Below are 19,308 nucleotides of genomic sequence, written 5' to 3'. Positions count from 1 at the left end.
CCTTAACAAAATCTCTGAGGCAGGCTACTTAGGATGAGAAAGGGGTTTGTTTTGCTCACAATACTGCGGGAGGCTCAAAGTCCACAACCAGGGATCAGCCAGGGCCAGATTGGTTTGACCTTTGAGGAGGACAGCAGATGTCACATCCTAGTGGCTGTCCATGAGAGCAAAGCAGTCAGAAAGAGAGAGGCCAGGCAGGCCAGGCTTGCTTCTTTTCTAACAACCCTCTTCGAGAACCACCAAAGAAGCCCCACAGGAAATACCTCACACCCTAGTAGCCTAAGGACTTCCCACTAAGCCCCATCCCTCAAAAGTGTCACCATCTGCCAGCAGCACCCTTGGAACCAAGCCTTTAATCAGCGTGGATGCTTGAGGAACACAGTCAGAAGTAGCAGAGCCAATAGAAAGGTCTGCCATTAATACCAGCCCTTCTTCCATGGGTACAGACCTCCCTCCAGGAGTGTGCATGGCAACTTTGGTGCCTAAAAGGAGCACATTTTCTTTAGAAGCATATTGATTTCTACCATGGTCCTATACCAGGGTAGGGAATATGAAATATTAAGACACACAATTCTATCAATTGGAAAAAAGTAAAGTCACTACTGAGAAACCTAAAACCAAAGACTTTTTCTTTGTTTTCTTCTCTCTTCTTTAAAAGGGATCCACTTAACTCAGCCTTCTAATAATACAGTGTTGGGCCGGGGGTATAGTTCAGCACTAGAATACAAGTCTCCGGATTCAACCCTCAGTATCACAAACACTCCCACAGAAAAATACTGCGCATGTGGGTAAATAAAATAATAGTAGTTGTCTATAAATGAGTCTTATTTTACTTATTTGCAAAGTAATCTATTTTGAGCCTAGGAAAATCTGTTTTGGTTTTTTGTTTGCTTTTAATCATAGGACTTAAGAATTTTATATCTTGAAACAAATACAAGATTCTGGAGGTCAAGTCATTCTAGTTTACATTCAGAGAAAATCTACCAAACTAATTGTCAGCTGTCTTATAGAAAATTAAATTATATAATGACCAGTTTTTCCTCATTTGTATTCATTTACAACCTTTAAAACGTGAGGCTAAAGGAAACACATATACACATATAAATTAGGAAAATGACCAGTGGGCTATGTTACAAAGAGTAATTAGCAAATGCATCCTTTGATCAGAAGGAAACCAAAACTTTACAGTTTGTTTGTCTTGTCCCTCAGCCTCAGATCCTCTGGAACCATCTAGTACTAAAGTGGGGGAGCCATTCCTGGGTAGTACTAAAATGAGAGTCCTTTGCTCAGGGGAGTCTCAGCCTACAATGGACTCCGGAAGGCTTGCAGTAGTTCTCTTCATCCCTCAAGCCTTGGCTTTTCCAGAGTTTCGTTCTAAGCGTTTTTGGGTTTTTTTCCCCTCAGTTTAACTCAGAGCTGTCCAAATCTGACCATGCATCAGGATGAGTGAGGGGCTGTCAGAAACACACCCCAGTGGACCCTGGCGTATTGAACGAGTTCCTGAGTGACTCTGATGTTGCAAGGCCACACCCTGCAATGAGTCCAGACCCTTGGTTGATTGAAACTGTTTCTGTGGATGAAAGCAGAGAATGCCTCTCGGCCTTCGTGTTTGAATATCAGAGACTTTGGCAAACTTAGACTTTCTTTGAGCCCCTAGTCACAGCCTTGTTCATTGGGCTGTCGTTGTCCTTGCCTTTGATAAGGCATGCTTGCTTCCCTGTCAGACTTTTCCTCCGTGCTTTATTATTCTTACTCTCAAGTCCCAGCAAGTCACAGCTTTCTCTAAACTATCGCTTAACTTGCTTAGCAAAACCTCAGATGCAGTAAAAATTAACTTTCCACATTGAGCAACATTTTTGACAACCTTTGTCCTACAGCATAGTTCTCAGCCTTGGCACTGTGAAGATTTGGGAGTAGGAGGAACCGTCCTGTGGACAGGATATTTATCAGTATCTTTGGCCTCTGCCTACTAGATGCCAAAAGCACCTACACCACACAGTTACGACAACCCAAAGCCTCTAGATGAGAACCACTGACCTAGAGGACATCCACACAGATGTTCTTTACCCCGTATCTCCAAGTGTGTTCCTTTGGACGCCTCTCAAGTACCTTTGCATTAACTCTTTCCCTCTCCTGCTGCCTAGTAATTAGGCTTTCTGTCTAGGATACCCCGCCCTTCCTCTTTTGTCTGCCACAGTCTGAGTCCCCGCCTACCGCAGCTTCCTGTATCTCCCTTAACTAAGTAGCTCCGCCCCTCACTGTCTTTCCATGGGCCTCTGAACTGGCTAGACAGTCTGGGCCTGTAGTGCTGCCCAAGCCCTTCGATCCCGGCTGGCTCTCTGTTCAGCTCTTCCAGGTGTATTTATTCTCCTTAAACACCTTAACTCACTGCATTATTCCTCCCTCTTGGCAGAGCCAACTTCATAAAGAAAGTAACAGGCAGAATCCCCTTGCCTCCTGTCCCCAGGCCTTCAGGTGTGATTGCCTTCTCACCCAACAAGGCATCTCCTGCCAGGATGGTGGAGGCAGTACCCTCTATTCTGGTGCTGTGCTTTTTCCATGGACCTCTGCCAGCTCTTTCCCTTCCCAGGGACCTTGCTCTATTCATTCTCTGCCCCTTCCAGTTTTGTTCTTCTGTCCCTGCTCATCAGCATTTAATCATGCTCAAGCATTTCCTATTCTAGTTTTTAAAACTCTCAAACCATCACCCTCAGCACACCACACTGCAGTTCTGCCCTTCATAGCCAGCCTTTGGCAAGGTCTAGACTTACTGTCTCTCCTTCACCCCTTAAGGGACAGAGAAAGCCAGATGCCTTGTATGTGTCTGTCCTTCATCCTTAACAAGCCCACCACGGGAACTGAACTAAGCTTTTCCATCTATATATATCAGGCCTCTTGTGGGTTGCTGACTTTTTGTAGCATGACCTTTGCTTTTTCTCCTCTGTCACACTAATGTATTGTGCACAGATGGCAGTTGGCATTGCTTTGGGGACCTCCTGCTTGTGTCAGTTGATTACAGTTGATCATCCTTTGGATATTAGCCAACATGTCTTAGAAACTGAGAAATAGTCACCTTAAAGGTTAGCCACGAAATTTTTAGTAGATAAAAATACCCTTTCAGAAGTAGAGTGCCCCAGCTTGGATAAACATATGTTTAAGATGCCAGCTTGGGAGCTAAAGTGGGTCAGTCAGCTGGCTGCTGGCTGGCTGAGGAGTTGCTGCAAACACCCTCACCTCAGTGGCAGGCCCAGCATCCGTGCCATCTGCCGCCAGTCCAGGTGAGGGAATGGAGTTCTTGTCTCTAACCTTTAATAATCTTGAATCGTTTTGTTTGCCAGGTCCTTGACATGGCACCCGAGACTGCAGAGTTGTGAAAACAACTCATTTTCAGTGTAGACTTCTCAGCCCCCAAACCCCATCTCCGTTTTTCTGACTTCTCTAATTGTGGGCAATAGGAAGGAAGAGGAGCTGTACTTAGGTGTTACTGGTTGTGTTTCTTTCATTGTTCCATATGTTGTGTGTTCTGTATCCCCAAGTATTTCTTTGTTTATTTTTTTATTTTTATTTTTGGTACCAGGGATTGAACTCGGGTCCTTGCGTTTGCGTAGCAGGCAGCGAAACCATTGAGCTAAATCTCCGACCCTCCCCAAGTATTTCTTACAGGAATAAAGGACTTTTTCATTGAAGCTCTGATACACTTGTCCTTTCCACAGTTCCTTGTCCCTCACACATCACCTGCCTTCCATCCCAGTGTATCACTCCGCCCTAGTGTGCTGGGCTCTTTTCCACTTTCATGTGCATTTTATTACTGGAGTCTTTGGTTTTAAGAGTGGGACCGGGCTTCTTTCCATGACATTACTGGCCCCAGGTGCCATGCACAGTGCACCCCTGGCTAGTGAGAAGGCATCCGCTGGGAGTGGCAGGTTCTGATCATTCCTTGGGGCTTCCTATAAAATCTTAACTTCACTTTGCCTGCTTAACGGTTCTTTTCTTTCACACCCCTGAGGACTTTTCTAAGTGTTCCATGTACAGTTTTCATTTTGTTGCTCGGACAGCCTGGTGCAGTAGATCAAGCCCACGTTCTCCACTGCTCCATCCCGCAGTCTTCTAGGTGAGACAGCTGGAAAGCAGACTGTGTGGCTGGCCATGGGCCACGGAGTAGCAGGACTCAGCTACTAGAGAAGGGAGGGAAAGGTCACAGTGGATTTAGTGGGGCCGCAGGGTTGAGCTGGCGGAAACAGGAAGGTGAAGAGGATGGGTGATGAAGACGGGAAGCGCAGTGCCAGGAGCTCACCAAGATGCTCTAAGGCAAGAGGACAGGGCTTTCTGTCGGGGGCTGGTGGGCAGGACACGTACTCAGTGTTGGCTCCAGGAGTGAGGGCTGTCATGTGGCCAGACCACAGGTCTAGGCTAAAAGCACAGGTGGAGCTGGCAGGAACCTGGAGAGACGTGCTGCAGAGAGAGGAAGGGGAGCTGGGAGTCCATTGACAGGGGAAGAGGGTGGGAGCATGGTTTTGTTTTATTTTTATTCGGATGTGTGTAGCATGTAATGATTACATTCACCATGGGGAGTTGCTACATGTACGAAACACAGTAATTCTACTTTCACTTCCCCTGCCCTCCTTCAGGAACATTCTTTTTAGAAGTAGTTCCTTTAGATTTTGAGTTAGCTAAGGAAAAGAGGTTTTCTCAGTTTGGCTCTTAAAAACCAGTTAGTCTTTGTTGTCTTTCATTATAGTACTTGACAGCATAGAGGAGATTGTAATTGTCTAGTGAAACGGAGCAAGGCACTTGTTCTTTACATCAACAAATATAAAATGAAGCAGTTACTTAAGAACATCAGCGTAAAAAAAATCCACTTATAACTGAAGATTAATGGAACAGAGAACATTCAATTCATATAGTGTTAGATATTAAACATGAGAGTTAACACCGTTTTGTACTCTGAGAATAACCAGTAATGGAAAAGCAAAAACGCTGGCCAGAGCCGCCCTTTAAACCTGCTTAAGCCAGGGATTTCACCTCCAGCTGCTCCTGCTCCAGCACCAGAGTGACTGTGGTCAGAGATCACATGACCTCATCTCTTCCCTTGTCACTCAGCCAAGTCCCATTGTCCACCCTGCACAGACAGACCTGACCCAGTGGACTTCCCACCCTCTCCTGGCCCTGGGCAAACCAGAGCTCAGTACACCACCCCCACACACCAGAATGCCACACGACATCTGGAAGACGTGCCCTTGTGACTTCTTGGAGGCAGGTTCTGTAGTTTATGTCAGACCCAAAGGGATCTATCCCCCAAATGGGTTGGGATCAAGCTGTTCAGCATCAGGCAGCCTTGCTATGGTTGACTGCTGCTGGAGAGTAAGCTGAAGGATCCCCGCAGTGAGGATTTCTTAACCCACTCCGGAGCACTCTTGTGTTCAGGCACCAACAGCAAGCAGCAGACATGGCACCTGTGTACTCTGAATGAATTGGGGTCTTGTCTCTGGCTGACGTAAGAGCTCCCTTAAGTAAGAGCCTTCAGGAATGATGAGGTTTTGGGTAAATGCATCATCTGCATGTTTTAGGCCGGATTGATAAACTCAGACTTCAAGATAGATCTTTATTCTTATCCCCAAAGAAATGGGTGAGTTTTCTCAACCTCTTTTTTTTTCAAAGTCAAAACTGCATTTTTCAACCAGCAATCAAAGCATTGCATGTTAAATTACAATCAGGGTTTTAAAGGCATACCATGGACCAAGTTGCTTATCTTTCTTAGGAGTCCTTTATCCTGACTGTAGTGTTCCTTCCATTGTGCCTGCATGACTGTGTGGGGTCCACCCCTTCCCAGTTGGCCCAGACTCCAGGCCTCCCATTGGGTTTGGTGGCAGCCCTCAGAGCTCTTGTGCAGGGTGCCTGAGTTTGGAGAGTGATTTCTGCAGCTCCCCTCCACAAAGCGTACAAGTTCTTTTTCTAAGAATGCAGGCTCTTCCTCAGCTGATTTATTTCCCATCACGAGGGTGTGACTTTCTGTTTTCTAGAATTTGAGACGCAGTCACCCACACCTGCCCCTTGAACATGTCAGCTGAAACTTGCTAAGTGTTACTTGATTCTTGGAACTGCCAGTTTACCCCTTTCAACAATTCCAACTGCCTTATAACTTTTACAGACATTAAACAGGTTGAGTTCTGTGAAACCAGGAGTTATATAGAGAACTTTTTTTATTTAACTGTGACTTAGTATCTTTTTGAATTTCCATTTTCACATTAACGGTTATGGAAACCTTAACTGACTTATAAGTTATGATTGTCTTTATTCATAATGAATTTTCTAAGTTTCCTCTAGTCTTTTTGGAATTTTGATAAAGTAAAATGTCCAAGTCGAGCACAATGGACATATCTGTAGTCCCAGCTGCTCAGAAAGCTGAGGCAAGAGAATCCCTGGAGCCAAGAATATGGGGCTAGCCTGGGCACTGTAGTAAGACCCTCCTTGTCATTTTGCCCAACACGCACAAGGCCCTGAGTTCCATCCCCAGCACTATAAAAATAAAGTCCAAACAACCATATCCCACTTACCAGTTCTCATCACAGTGCTGTTAATATATGAGATTGAGTTCAGAAGGTTTTTCCACAAATTGTACTTTAATCCTCCCATTTGTCTCTTGCAACTTAAAACTAAATGCCAAAATGAGGAAAAACAGACTAAAAATTCTATTTTTTTGCATTTTGCCCTCATAAGTTTTCAGTATATAATTGATGACATGATTCTCCATTATTTTACAGGCACGTTTTCCACAAATCTTGTGTGGATCCCTGGCTTAGTGAACATTGTACCTGTCCTATGTGCAAACTTAATATTTTGAAGGCCCTGGGAATTGTGGTATGTTTCCTATTTCATTGCTACTTTTACGTATTATTATATCTAAGTATAATACAATATAACACAAGTGTAATACAGTATAACACAACTGGTATGGTAGGAGACATGATTTAGTGACACTGAAATACACTGGCTCTCTTTGCCATAGAACTTTGTTAGTCCACCTGCCTTTTTCCAGATTATTTCAAAGTCTAGAAACTCTAGAAAAGAAGATAATACTGTACTAGTCTACTTTTAAAAGTGTGTTTCTATTGGGAGGTGGATGTGTGGAGAACTGACATAGAGACAAGGACATGGATGCCCTCATTCTAGTCTCTCAAAAAAGTGAGGAGGGGTCTGGCAGCATGGCTCAGGGGCGGGAAGTTTGCCTGACCTGTGAAGCCTTGGGCTCCCTTCCCAGCACCACACACACACACAAGTCAGTCAGACTTTTGACCTTGGTGCAGTAGTCGTTCTTCTGCATTTGATATAATATAAAATTATGTCATCACTTATGTTCCTCCTCTTAAGTTTCTTTGGTCTCTTGGGTGTTGGTAAGCTGCCAAGGCACATGGTAACTGAAGCCCCTGAAGAACCTGGAACAGCCTGGCAAGGACACTGGGCAGGTGTGCTCCACAGAGACCACCTGTCACAGGGCCAGGCCTTCACCGACCAACTGAGACCCTGGAGTCACCTTTGCTTTTGCTTCAGAGAAGGATATATTCAGGATTATGCTTTTTAGAGGAAAATAAAATATTTCCTGGTCTCAAAAGAAAATGAATAGTCTCCTTATGCAACAAAAAGTTGAGTTTGGTCCAGCCGATGAACTCTGCATTTTACCTTACAACCCAAAGAAGATTTAAGTAGTCCTGTTTCAATTATGCTGTCAGATCATGGATTAGCTACAGTGTAGTTCATCAGTATGCCACATTTGTTGTCTTCTCCAGAGATCATGTCAGTGATGAAACAGTTTAACCCAGGATGGCCGCATCTTGACATTACTGACACTTTGAACTAGATAATTCCTTCTCGTAGGGGCTGGTTTATGCATTATAGGCTACAGTAGCATCCCTAGCCTCTACTACTAAATGCTAGTGGCATGACACCCCAGTCACAAAAGTCAAAACTATCTCCTGAAAGCAAGGCACACTGGTGTTTGCCTGGGATCCCAGCTACTCAGGAGGGGAGGATCACTTGAGTCTGGTAGTTTCAGATCTGCCTGAGCAACATAGTGAGGACCTTAAAAAACCAAAGTCTCCCAACATTGGGGTGGGGGCAGTTCACCCCATGTGAGACCGAGTAACGTAGAGTCTCTCATGTTGCCTGACACTTGTAAAATATTAGCACCCGTGGTCACTGCCTCTTGTCTGTTCTTTTAGGTACTAATACTTTCTCTATTTTAAATAGAAATCTTACTAAAGTGTATTATAAGCTATCATGGTTCTTTAAATATAACAAATATTATAAGCCTCTTCTAACTGATGTCTTTCTAAGCATCACTTTTATACTATGCTGTAATTTTTTAAAATAGAACTTTGGGTGATCTAAAACAATTCATTTGGTCAAAAATCCTTCAGTTCTGAGTTTGCTTGGTTGTGACTTCTCTTTATGTAAACTTTTCTCAGTCACCTTTCCCAGCTGTGCTTTTCAAATGCTGTCAGCTACAAGCCGCAAGAGCTGGAAGTTGCTAAGGAAACCAAATACTCATATTGTTAGATTGGAAGACTCTTACAAGCACTTTTTTAATTGATAGACTTTGGCCCCAAGCAGTTATATACCTCTCCTAAAAGATTAAGTGCTTAGGTTTTGAAAGGGATTGTTAGTTTAAAATCTTTTCAGTTTTGGGCCAGGGATTTAGCTCAGTGGTTTCGCCGCCTGCTGCACAAGCGCAAGGACCCAAGTTCGATATCCGGTACCAAAAAAAAAAAAAAAAAAAAATCTTTTCACTTTTGATCTGCCCTTGGCTGTATGTTTTACTTGTATCAAAAGGTAGAAGACATTTAGAAACTCAGTACCAGATAAATAGGGCATTTCAGAGAAGTTAGTAGGATGAAAGAGGAATTTTTATCTTACCTCCCGTCTCTTAACATTAACATTTAACATTAGCCAAATAATACAGTTTGTCTCTTACTGAATGTCTCCCAGCGTTGCAGTCATGACCCCTCTGCCTGTGAGCCATGTCCACAAAAGGTTGTCCTTTCTTTACAAAGATGCAGCAGACAGTTTTCTTAGTTATACAGTGAATTGTGGTTTTCCCTTGTACCATTTTTGGGAGATCAGCTTGTCCTTTTGTGAAAAATCTTTTAGGTTAAAGAAGAAAATTTAGATGGGCAGGGAAATGAGAAGAAACCATACGAATAAAACTTTTTGAAGTCTTTGCAATGGAGTGTTAAACATTCACAAGTTTAGGGCCGGGGATTTAGCTTGGTGGTACCTCGCCTGCCTTGCAAGTGCAAGGTCCTGAATTCGATCCCTGATACCAAAAAAACCATATTCATGAGTTTATGAAAGAACTTCTTATTCTTACAGCTATTCTTAATCTGGAAATATTTTGCAGCCAAATCTGCCGTGTACTGACAATGTAGCATTTGATATGGAAAGGCTTACCAGAACCCAGGCAGTTAACCGGAGATCAGCCCTCGGTGACCTTGCCAGTGACAACGCCCTTGGCCTTGAGCCACTGCGAACTTCCGGGATCTCACCTCTTCCTCAGGATGGGGAGCTCACCCCCAGAGCGGGAGAAATCAACATTGCAGTAACGAGTAAGTAGCCCCAGGCACCAGGCAGCATCTCTGCTTCTGTTGGGCATGCGGCAACTGTCAAGACTGGGGCCAGCAGCTCTGAAACTGAGAAAGGAATGGACACTTGCATCAGGACGGGTGTTTGGAATCACAGAGCTTTCTGTGTCATAAGGGGCTGCTGTACTGGTGTTTCATTGATAGGAATAACTGTCCTTGATGAGCAGTCATCAGAGGTTTGTCTCTGTAACTGTTTTATAAGCTCGTTTTGAAATCACTGCATTGCAGACCGGCCTTTTAAAGGGAGACATGGCATGTGGTGGAGGCCGCAGCGGCGCTGGCATGTTGCGTAACTGAGCGCTGGTGCTGCCCTTCTCCCAGGCTGCAGGCAGCTCCCTAGAATTTTAACCTACAAAGTCTCAGCTGCGGGACAGTTGAGATGGCCTGTCATTGCTCACTTTGTTTCATACTTTCTAAGGAAGTTCGGTGTCTTGGTACTTAACTCTTTGGTATAATTGTACATGAGATGGGAGAAAAGCCAAAGTGGAACCTGCCTTTGAAGAACAGTGTTACGAGCTAGTTATGAACATCTTGATTGTGGAGCTGTTGACAAGCAGAAAAGAACTGCAGCAAGGTTTTTGAGGCTGGTGCCCATGGACAGTGTGAGTGGGCCAAGGCGTGCGTGGCCAGCAGGGTGCTTGGCCAGCAGCGTGTGTGGGCGTCGTAGGCATTCACTCCGCCTAAAGTCAGCTTCTTCTCTCCAGCTCCATTCTGTACATGCAGTCTCCATCTAACAACCTCTCACCTTGTTGCCGCTCTGGTTCTGCCTTTTCCAGTTTATGCTATTGCTTGCCTCGAGCTTCAAGCCCTCAAGCTGATGGGACTCCACTTACCACTGGGAGTCAGTAAAACCGGGAATAGTAGGTTTATAAAATAGTTTTCTCTTACATATTAATATTCATGTGGTCTGCTCAATTGAAGTATGTGCTTTTAACCACCCAGAGATTATCCTTAGAAAATGATTTCCCATGTGTTACTTTATCTGTTGTCTGAACTCCAAGAGCCTCCATTCAGTTATACATAAAACTATTCTTTGCTAGTTTGGCTCATTTCTTACTATTTGATGATTTTTTTCAACACCATTTCTCAGTTTTCTTACTTTGGCATTTAGATTTTGTGGTCTACATTTTAAAAAATTGATCCTTGTAGTAGTAAAGGAGACAAAGGTTGTTTGTTTATTAATGAGTTCTTGTAAATCCTTCATTGATCATACATTTATTGAGCACCTACTACTACATTAAGTACAGACTTATATTTTATGTAGAAATGTTCTTTGCAAATCTTACATTTTTGATGATAAAGAAATATTACTTCATGTACCAAATTAATCACCTTGAGAAAAATTTACACATGATGCCATAAATAAAATTCATAGGATTAAACTAGACCCAAACTACTTCTCCTTTCCCCTCCAAGCCCCCATAGCTCCATAGCAACTATGATGCATTCAGCCAGCACCCACTGTGTGCAAGGCACTGTGCTAAATAAGCAGCGGAGGACAGAGGTGACCGAGGCCCCAGCTGTGCGGATCACTGTAAACAGGCTTGGGCCTGTTGAGTATTCCTGTGATGGTGTTTCCTTCTCTTTGAATACTAGTTTTTATGAGTAAAATGACCAATACACACATGTATGTGTATTCGGAATTCAGAAATGTAATTGAAGTTCCAAGTGTTAGTCGTCTTATGTGTAAAAGGATCTGAGAAGGGCTGGGGTATAGTTCAGTTGTAGTGTACGTGCTTAATACATATCAGGCCCTGGGTTAAGTCCCAAGCACTAAAAAAAAAAAAAGAAAGAAAAAAAATCTCTAAGAAGAAAATGCTGTGTTAGTCTCCTTGATGTTAATAACCATTCCTTCACATCTTGATTTTTGTTTTTAAATGCCTATATACATTTTTAACCTAAAATATATACATATTAAAATGATGGATTTTGTATGGGTTCTTGAACGTTCAATTTGACGTAAAAAACTTCACTCTAAGGATGAGGCAGCTGCACTGAAGAGTTTGCTAAGCATTTTGATAATATAAACTAATTGGGGCAGAGATGCTCACATAGAACAAACTCAGCATGCTGGGATCTCAAGGAGCAGTTCTTAACCTTTAAAATCTAAGTACAGTGAATATTTTCAAGAAAAATGCCTGTACACACACAGTTTTGCATGCAGCTTTAGAATTCATGAAACACAGAGTAAGAAATACCCATGTGGGGCTGAGGATTTAGCTCAGTGGCACCGCATCTGCCTGGTAGGTGCAAGGTTCTGATTTTGATCCCTGGTACCCCCCCAAAAAAGAAAGAAAGAAATACCCATGTGCCAGGCAGAGTAGGGCATGCCTGTAATCCTAGCCACTCAGGAGCCTGAGGCAGGAAGATCACAAGATCCAGGCCAATCTGGGCACCCTGGCAAGAAAGACCCTGTCTCAAAATTTTTTTAAAAAGTGATGGGCTCTAACTCAGTGGTGGAGCGGCCCCTGGGTTCAATCCTCAGTACCACCCTCGAAAAGAAGCCATGTTATATGCAACTTTTGCATCTAAACATTTGGTGTTCCAAGTGTAAATATTTCTTCTCTGCCCTCTTACAGATTTAGGGGGGATTTTAATGAGTAGCAATTTGTTAAACCACCCCTAGTTAGTGTGTACTATGAGAAATATTTTATAGTCTAGACTTTTTAGGAAGTCAGATTGGTTCTTGAGTTTAGAAGTTCTTGATAAATACTGTTTTTTTAATATGTTATCTTAACTGAAAAGGGAAAATAGTAACTAAATTCCTGGGTGGAGACAGAGACGTTAGGTAAAAGGCCTTAGGGTTCTGTGCACAGAGGTTTTCAGCTCTTGGATGGCCAAGACCTTGTCAGTCATCTTCCCTTCTGCTTCTCCATGAAGCCGTCCCAACCAGTGTTGCTTGCCGGCAGTGGGGTCCTGAAGGGTGTTGCCTGTTTTCTTCAGACACCAGTGAGATGTCCTTTTAATGTAAATACTCCAGCCCATAAGAGAAGAGAACGTAGACATGAATGCTGTGGAAGGCCAGCTTGCAGACTGCTTGGAATACCCACAAGACCTTTGGGAGCCACTACTCCATATTGCTGAGCCTTTATCTAAGAACAAGTGATGCAGCCATACAGAAACAACAAAATGAAGCTTGAAAAATGGTTGTAATTATGATTACTCTACTGTCATTTAAATTACATTAAATGAAGATATCAACGTCCATGTGCAGTTTTATATACACATTTTTTCTATGCACTTTTTGGTGGCCACATACCTCACGACCTAAACTGGAAGAAATCGTTGGGCCATGCTTTCCTTTGTCCCTTGCAGCTTCTACCAGTACTGCCACTAACCTTCTCCAGTTAGTAGCTCTCTGGCAAACCTCCTCCTGCTTCACTTCCTTGAGCCAGTTTTGGCTTACACCTCCGTGACGTCTGCTTCGTTGCATTTGAGGGAAATGTTGACATCGATTTGACTTAAACCTTCTCCTTAGAGTGATTTCCTCCCTTTCCTTTATCAACAGAAGAATGGTTTATTATTGCCAGTTTTGGCCTCCTCAGTGCTCTCACACTCTGCTACATGATCATCAGAGCCACAGCTAGCTTGAATGCTAATGAGTAAGTAACAAATTATTTTTTGGATTGCATGTCCCAGATGATCCCCAAAAAAGATGTAGAATAATTTTCATAAAAGAGATGAGAATTGGCTTCCCACCTGCTTGATACTGATCCTAATGGGATCATAGCTAGCAAAGGAACTTATTTCATGAATATGTATTTCTAGTCAGTTACACAGATTGGGAGTTCACCTTGTTCAGCAAATACCAAGGGAACCAGTGCAGTCATGGTGTGTAAACAGTGTCAGCATCCTCATCGTCGACAGGTAGGCTAGTCAGACTTTACCTGGAGTCTTAGCTCTGGGGGGACACCAGCACCCTTAACTACATCAAGGACAGTGATTTGGATGTTTAGCGTGCAGGAAGGAACTGTCAGAAGACCTGCTGTTTCTAAATGTCAACAAAAACTTAAGAAGGGAAAATCAGTATGAACTATCTTTAAGGGACAGAACGAGGGACAAAGAGTAGGTTAGGGGAAGGCAAATTTCACCAGAGTAAAAGGAAGAACATCGGTCAGTTAGATGCCTTCATGATGGTATGGTTTGCTGCAGGGAGTTCTCAGGGCTAGGAATGCAGGTGGAAGCTGAGTGTACTGGTAGGGGCTGCTGGAGGGAGATACTCTTTGGAGGATGGAAAATTGGATTAGATGACTGTTATGGTCCATTTTTTAAAGGAATATAAAACTATTTATTGACCACTGCTCACCATTATTTACAATACAGTAAACTATACAGTAGGATAACTTTCTGACTATTACAAAGTTATTTTCCTGGCTTCTGCTGAAACAGTAACCTAAATACTGAAAAGGTTGAGCCTACATGTAAAGAACAAGTTGTTGTCAGGAAAACATGCAGGTTAATAGTTTGGGCTACACAAGTTTGCTCACTCATTTACTCTAGCAGATCTTAAATTGTGAACACCTCTACCAACAACATCTCTAGTCAAATAAATTAACCATTAAGTGGACCCTTGACTTACGGACTTGGTTCTAAGTCAGAACAGCTAAGACCTAGGTGTTTCCCTGGGTACATGCTATAGATAACAAGAGGCAGATGAATCTTCCGTTAACCTAATTAACCCAAGCTGTTCGTATGTCAGGCCAGTTGTAACTTGAGGGTCCACTATACCTGGTTTGTTTGAATTAGCTGAGCAAGACTTGTTAAGATTCCTAATGACCCATTCCCTTACATAAGTTGATTTTCCAAAAGCAGCTTCCCACAGCATTAAGATACAGGAAAGGGTTTTTGGGTTGGTTTGGTTTTAAATTTGGGGCCTTTTCTTTTTAATCCTTTCTTTTACTAGTGTTCGTAAAAACTAATTAGAGATGAAAGCAGCAGCAGGGAACTGCCCGTATTTGAACCAGAATTGGTCCTAGTGGACTTCGTGCCCTCCTCCTCAGTGTGTCCTGGCCCCTTAGGTGATTCATACTAACCAAACAGTCCCATGCAGTTTGCTTGGCATTGTCCAGACGTGAACACACAGGCTCGTAACTTACACGTGAGGTGACTTGGTCTCATTACCTCTGCTCCGACCGTTGGGTAGGTGCTTGCTAACTGACCAGGACATTCTCCGGCCTTTGGATGAGTCGTGCTGCCTCATTGAGTAGATCAACAGCCAGGTTCTCCTGTCCGACCACCTGATGCAGTTCCCTTCAGCAGAGCACCGTGTTAATTGTTCAGACTCTAGAGTCGGGCTCACCTAGATTTGACTTTCAGCTCCTCCGTTTTTCAGTTGTAAGACCCGAGCAGTTAAGCTTATCTGAAGCTGCTGGGAATGTAGCTCAGTGGCACCGCACCTGCCTGACAAGCACAAAGCCCTGAGTACAATTTCCAGTACCAGAAAAAACAAAACAAACCAAAAAAGCTTATCTGAAGCTTATTTTAATCATCAATAAAGCAAAGATAACTCCTTCATAGGTTTCTTGTGAGAATTAGGATACATAACGTGCTTATAGCACAGTGCCTCGTACATAATAAGTGCTCAATAAATGTTAGCCAAACCAATTCTGCTGCAGTTGTATCAAAGTTCTGTGACTAAGATGGCCTTTTGCCTTTATCACTTGACAAGTGATTTTAATTTTTTCCATGAAAGAGGATACAGAACTACAGAGGCTCTGTGGTGCTTGTGTTTCACACCTCAGTTCAGAGGGAAATATTTATCTTGCCTACAACCACCTCTTTTACTCACTCCCATATTGACCCATCAGGCTGGATAATAATATAAGTAAATATTGTGATAATAATGTAAGTAAATAATACTGGTAAAAATTTTACCAATGAGTAATAACCAGTACAATAGTGACATTCTGGCACTTGTAGAGAATTATTGAGGAATTTAATGGTCACCTGACTGCCACTAGAACTGCCAGGTGGCCGTTTTATGCATCAGATACTGGAAGGAATGCTCAGCAGACATGAGACTGACTAGAAATCAAGTACCTGGGTCATAATATTTTAGCTCCATGCATAAATGCCTGCATGGCTTGGAACTAAGTCCTGGATCCTAGGATCCATGCCTTAGTCTAACCCTTCTCTCGTTAGCCTTCGTAGAGGGTTGATACTACAGTTACTCATTTGACTGTTACTCATGTGCCTGTTATTCATTATTTAGTCAAATCCACTGAAGGGCAATATTCATGATTCCATTTAGAGAGAGAAATTGAGTGTGGGTGTGGGTGTGCTGTACACACTTGTGGATGCATGAAAGGTTGATCAGCAAAAGATTTGTGATTATCTTAAGTTAGAGTTTGTGTGTTTATCTGTTGTTTTGTTTTTTCAGTAAACATGAATTACTTAATTCTTAAAGACCATTTTTTTGTGGAAGGTAATAGAAAAAATAATCATTTTTACTCAGTGTCTCAAAAATGTTGATGAAAAAATTCCTGTTTGGTTTTATTCCAGAAAAGGGTTTTTTTAGATAATAAATTTATAATTATTCATTTATGAATTCTTTAAAATCTTTCTTATCTTTTTTGCCTGTATCAGTAAGAAAAGGAGATCCTTGTTTTCATTTTGATCACCCTGGTTTAATTTTCTGGGTAACCTCATTCATTTATAGGAGAGTCTTACATATAAACAGATTTAAAGATGTTTTGACATTTTAGTGATTATTGGGAATTTGATAGCAGCCTTCATGCTCCGTACATGAGTAGAACTGTTTCATTTTCTCACAGTACTCGTAGTCACTGATTTGTGTGTTACAATTTCAGTAAGTGCTTGACTCAGCACATTCACTCGTGAAACCCTGTGGGCAGGATGAAGCATGAAGCAGCACCCCACACATATGGAAAGGCTCTGGCCCCTGCCACCCCAGGAGCAGCCCTGCTCCTCACCCCTTATCCACAGGGCTCCGCGAGATGACAAGGGCTGGCACTGTTGGCCGAGTGAAAGTCACAAGTCCATGTATTCGAGGCCACTGCCATTTATTTAAGCACTGTGCTGTGACTGTGCCTTTCAATTTTCTGACGCTGCACACAAATCTAGTGAATTTTGAGACTTTGCAAAGACAAACAGGGTGGTATAGTCAAAGAAGCAGATAAACCCAAAGTAAATTATATGTATCAGCTTCACATACCTGTTTCTTGGTACCTACATAAGCAAGATTATTGAACTTCATTTCCCACAGGAGGTATTTTGCTCTACATATTCAGATAAACTTGTGAAATCCCAACAAATACCAGCTTGTATTTGTGTCTCAATATTTTCATTATTGTTTTTCCTTGAACAAAGGTGTGGGTGATAATAGAAGAGATTCTGAGTGGAGTGGGAGGTTTGACCCGGTATGCTCTAGAGCCCTTTTCCTGTTCCTAGAATTTTGGTTCATAGAAATCATGTCCTGTGGCTACTGTGATGAAATAGCAGGAACAAATGTTCCTGTAGCACAATCTAAGATCGAGAAACCACCCTGGCTTGGACTGGGGTTGTAGCTCAGTGATAGGGGACTTACCTAACATGTATGTATGAGACCCTGGGTTTGATCCCCAGTGCTCCAAAAAAAAAAAGGAAGAGGAAGAAGAAGCCCTAGCTTTGAGCTTTTATAGCAAGTTAGTGGGCTCTGATGTCCCCACTGATACTCCTGGCGATATTCTGCCTTTTAGATGTGCAGTAGAAGTTTATTGACCAGATAAGAGGAATTGTTTCTCTTTTTACTCTGTACTGAATATTCTGCTCAGGTCTCTTTTTCAGAATATTGACAGATTATTTGGAGCCTGAAAAATTAATCATTCAGGGCTGGGGATGTAGCTCAGTGGCACCGTGCCTGCCTGGCAAGCGCAAGGTCCTGAGTTCAATCCCTGGTACATAATAATAAAATTAATTAATTAATTAATTAATTCAATGTCTTAGGAATGCTTGGCTTAGAAAAGATGGAACAGAAGTGATGCGAGAGGTATTTCCAGGTGTTTGAAGGACCCTTAAAGATGGGAATAGTTACTTTTATTCACTGCCCACCACAGACTTGCTCTTGTATTGGTTTTTCACCTGTGTTTGCTGATTTAATATTCATAATAGCCTCATACTGATCAGCCCATACACACAGAGGGTGATGCTTACTCTGCAGTCTTGGAGCTCTGGTGACATCCAGGGAGGATTTCCACTAAGTATGAGAAAAAGCTTTCTACCAGTCATTTATCACCTGTGACATATGGTACAGTACTGGGCTTGTCAGGACCCAGCTATGCACACAGAACCTTGCAGGCCAGCGCAGTCAGAGGCAGGTCTCCCTTTGGAATTGTCTCCCGAGAAGGGTCAGTGCCTGAGGACAGGGGTTGTGTTGCTTTCCAGTTGCCTTTTTCAGAACGTTGAGTTTGAAAAAGCAGTGTTTTTAACATTCTTTTTACCATGCTTCCACAGTAAGAGGAGCATTTTGCATTGTGACCTAGAAGTCTCACATATATAACTAAAACAAATTTCACTAAATTTTCCCTAACTACAATCCTATACAGAATTCTCTTATATACTCTCTGGTGGACTTTATCCTATACTTTGTCATTTCTGTTAATCCTAATCCTGAACTTCAAAATTGATTTTATAAGCGTTTTTTAGCTTGTACCCTGTAGTTTGTGAAACAGTGGTCTAAAGAATTCTAAATCTTTAGTTTTCAGCCACCTACTTTTTGCTCCTACTAGAACCATGTGTTATTTTACTGAGAATACCTTTCTTAATAGTGACTCCACCAAAGATTTAAAGATCCTGCACCTTCTGTTTGAGATACATTGCTAGGTAGTGGATCCTCTTCTCTGTATTTATTTCCCTTTTTAGTCATGCTAAGATATTTAGACACAGAAGAATAAACTGAGGCTCAAAGGGATTGAATGACTCTTGAGAGATGCTGTAGGAAAAAGGACACTGGAATTCTGGTTCCAACTTTACACAGCTTGTCATTGACTACTTCGGAAATCCATTTGAGAGCTCCAAATAATGTGGTTGGAGAAGACAAATTTAGTGTCTAGAAACATGATTGAAAAAAAAGAGTTTAAAGGCAACGGGGACCTTTGATTAGACCTCTTTACTATCTTTGGTCTTTTCGTCTTTTCCAGAAGCACTCTAATATTATGGCTGCATTCATTTATAATTTCTTAAAACAGTAGCAAAATAAGGTATTTTTAAAGCTCTTGCTTCACCTCTAAAAAAGACCTCCTATCTAATAATCCACTTTTTCCAAGGAAATACTATAAAGACAGTGTGGTTTCTGAAATATGACCTACACTAAATAATCAAGCGCGAGGTTATGTGTAAAGTTGTAAACGTCCTTCATGCCAGACCTTTTCAAAAAAAGTTGAATGACTCCATCTTGTCCATTTTCATGCCATTTCCCTTGTGCTTCTTAGGCACCAAGCTCACAGGAATGGAGGCAGCAGAGGTCTGGTCTTCCCTTGCAGGAGTTTGAAGTGACAGAGAGCGTGGGAAGGAGAGAGGGAAGGGCCACAGTGTACTTCTGATCACAGCTTTGCACTGAGAGAGTTTGAACAGAGGCTTCACACAGAGAATGGCTTCGGAGCCAGGCGGGCCTCATTAGGCACAGAGGGAGGAAGAAGCAGAACAGATTCAGGGAGATCTGTTCTGATGGACGGAC

The 19,308-nt window shown here is 42.5% G+C and overlaps 1 protein-coding gene across 6 annotated transcripts in view; it reads left to right on the top strand.

The window, feature by feature from the left end:
* Rnf130 (ring finger protein 130) overlaps positions 1 to 19,308 on the top strand; it is a 129,824-nt gene that overhangs the window by 76,386 nt on the left and 34,130 nt on the right. For 4 of the 6 annotated variants that reach the window (XM_087194649.1, XM_013065256.3, XM_087194651.1 and 1 more), the window contains 2 exons: positions 6,762 to 6,858; positions 9,395 to 9,599. In XM_087194649.1, the coding sequence (XP_087050775.1) occupies positions 6,762 to 6,858; positions 9,395 to 9,599 (302 nt within the window). Of the gene's footprint in view, positions 1 to 6,761; positions 6,859 to 9,394; positions 9,600 to 13,143; positions 13,238 to 19,308 lie in introns of all 6 variants that reach the window. The other 2 variants (XM_087194648.1, XM_004836739.4) reach the window with 1 other exon arrangement.

This window comes from Heterocephalus glaber, unplaced genomic scaffold (assembly GCF_053883595.1).
Source record: "Heterocephalus glaber isolate CG9 unplaced genomic scaffold, H.glaber_assembly_v1.0 deba00001606, whole genome shotgun sequence".
Classification (NCBI taxonomy): Eukaryota; Metazoa; Chordata; class Mammalia; order Rodentia; family Bathyergidae; genus Heterocephalus; species Heterocephalus glaber.
The sequence above is the reverse complement of the archived record's forward strand: the minus strand, read 5'-3'. Positions and strand labels throughout refer to the sequence as shown.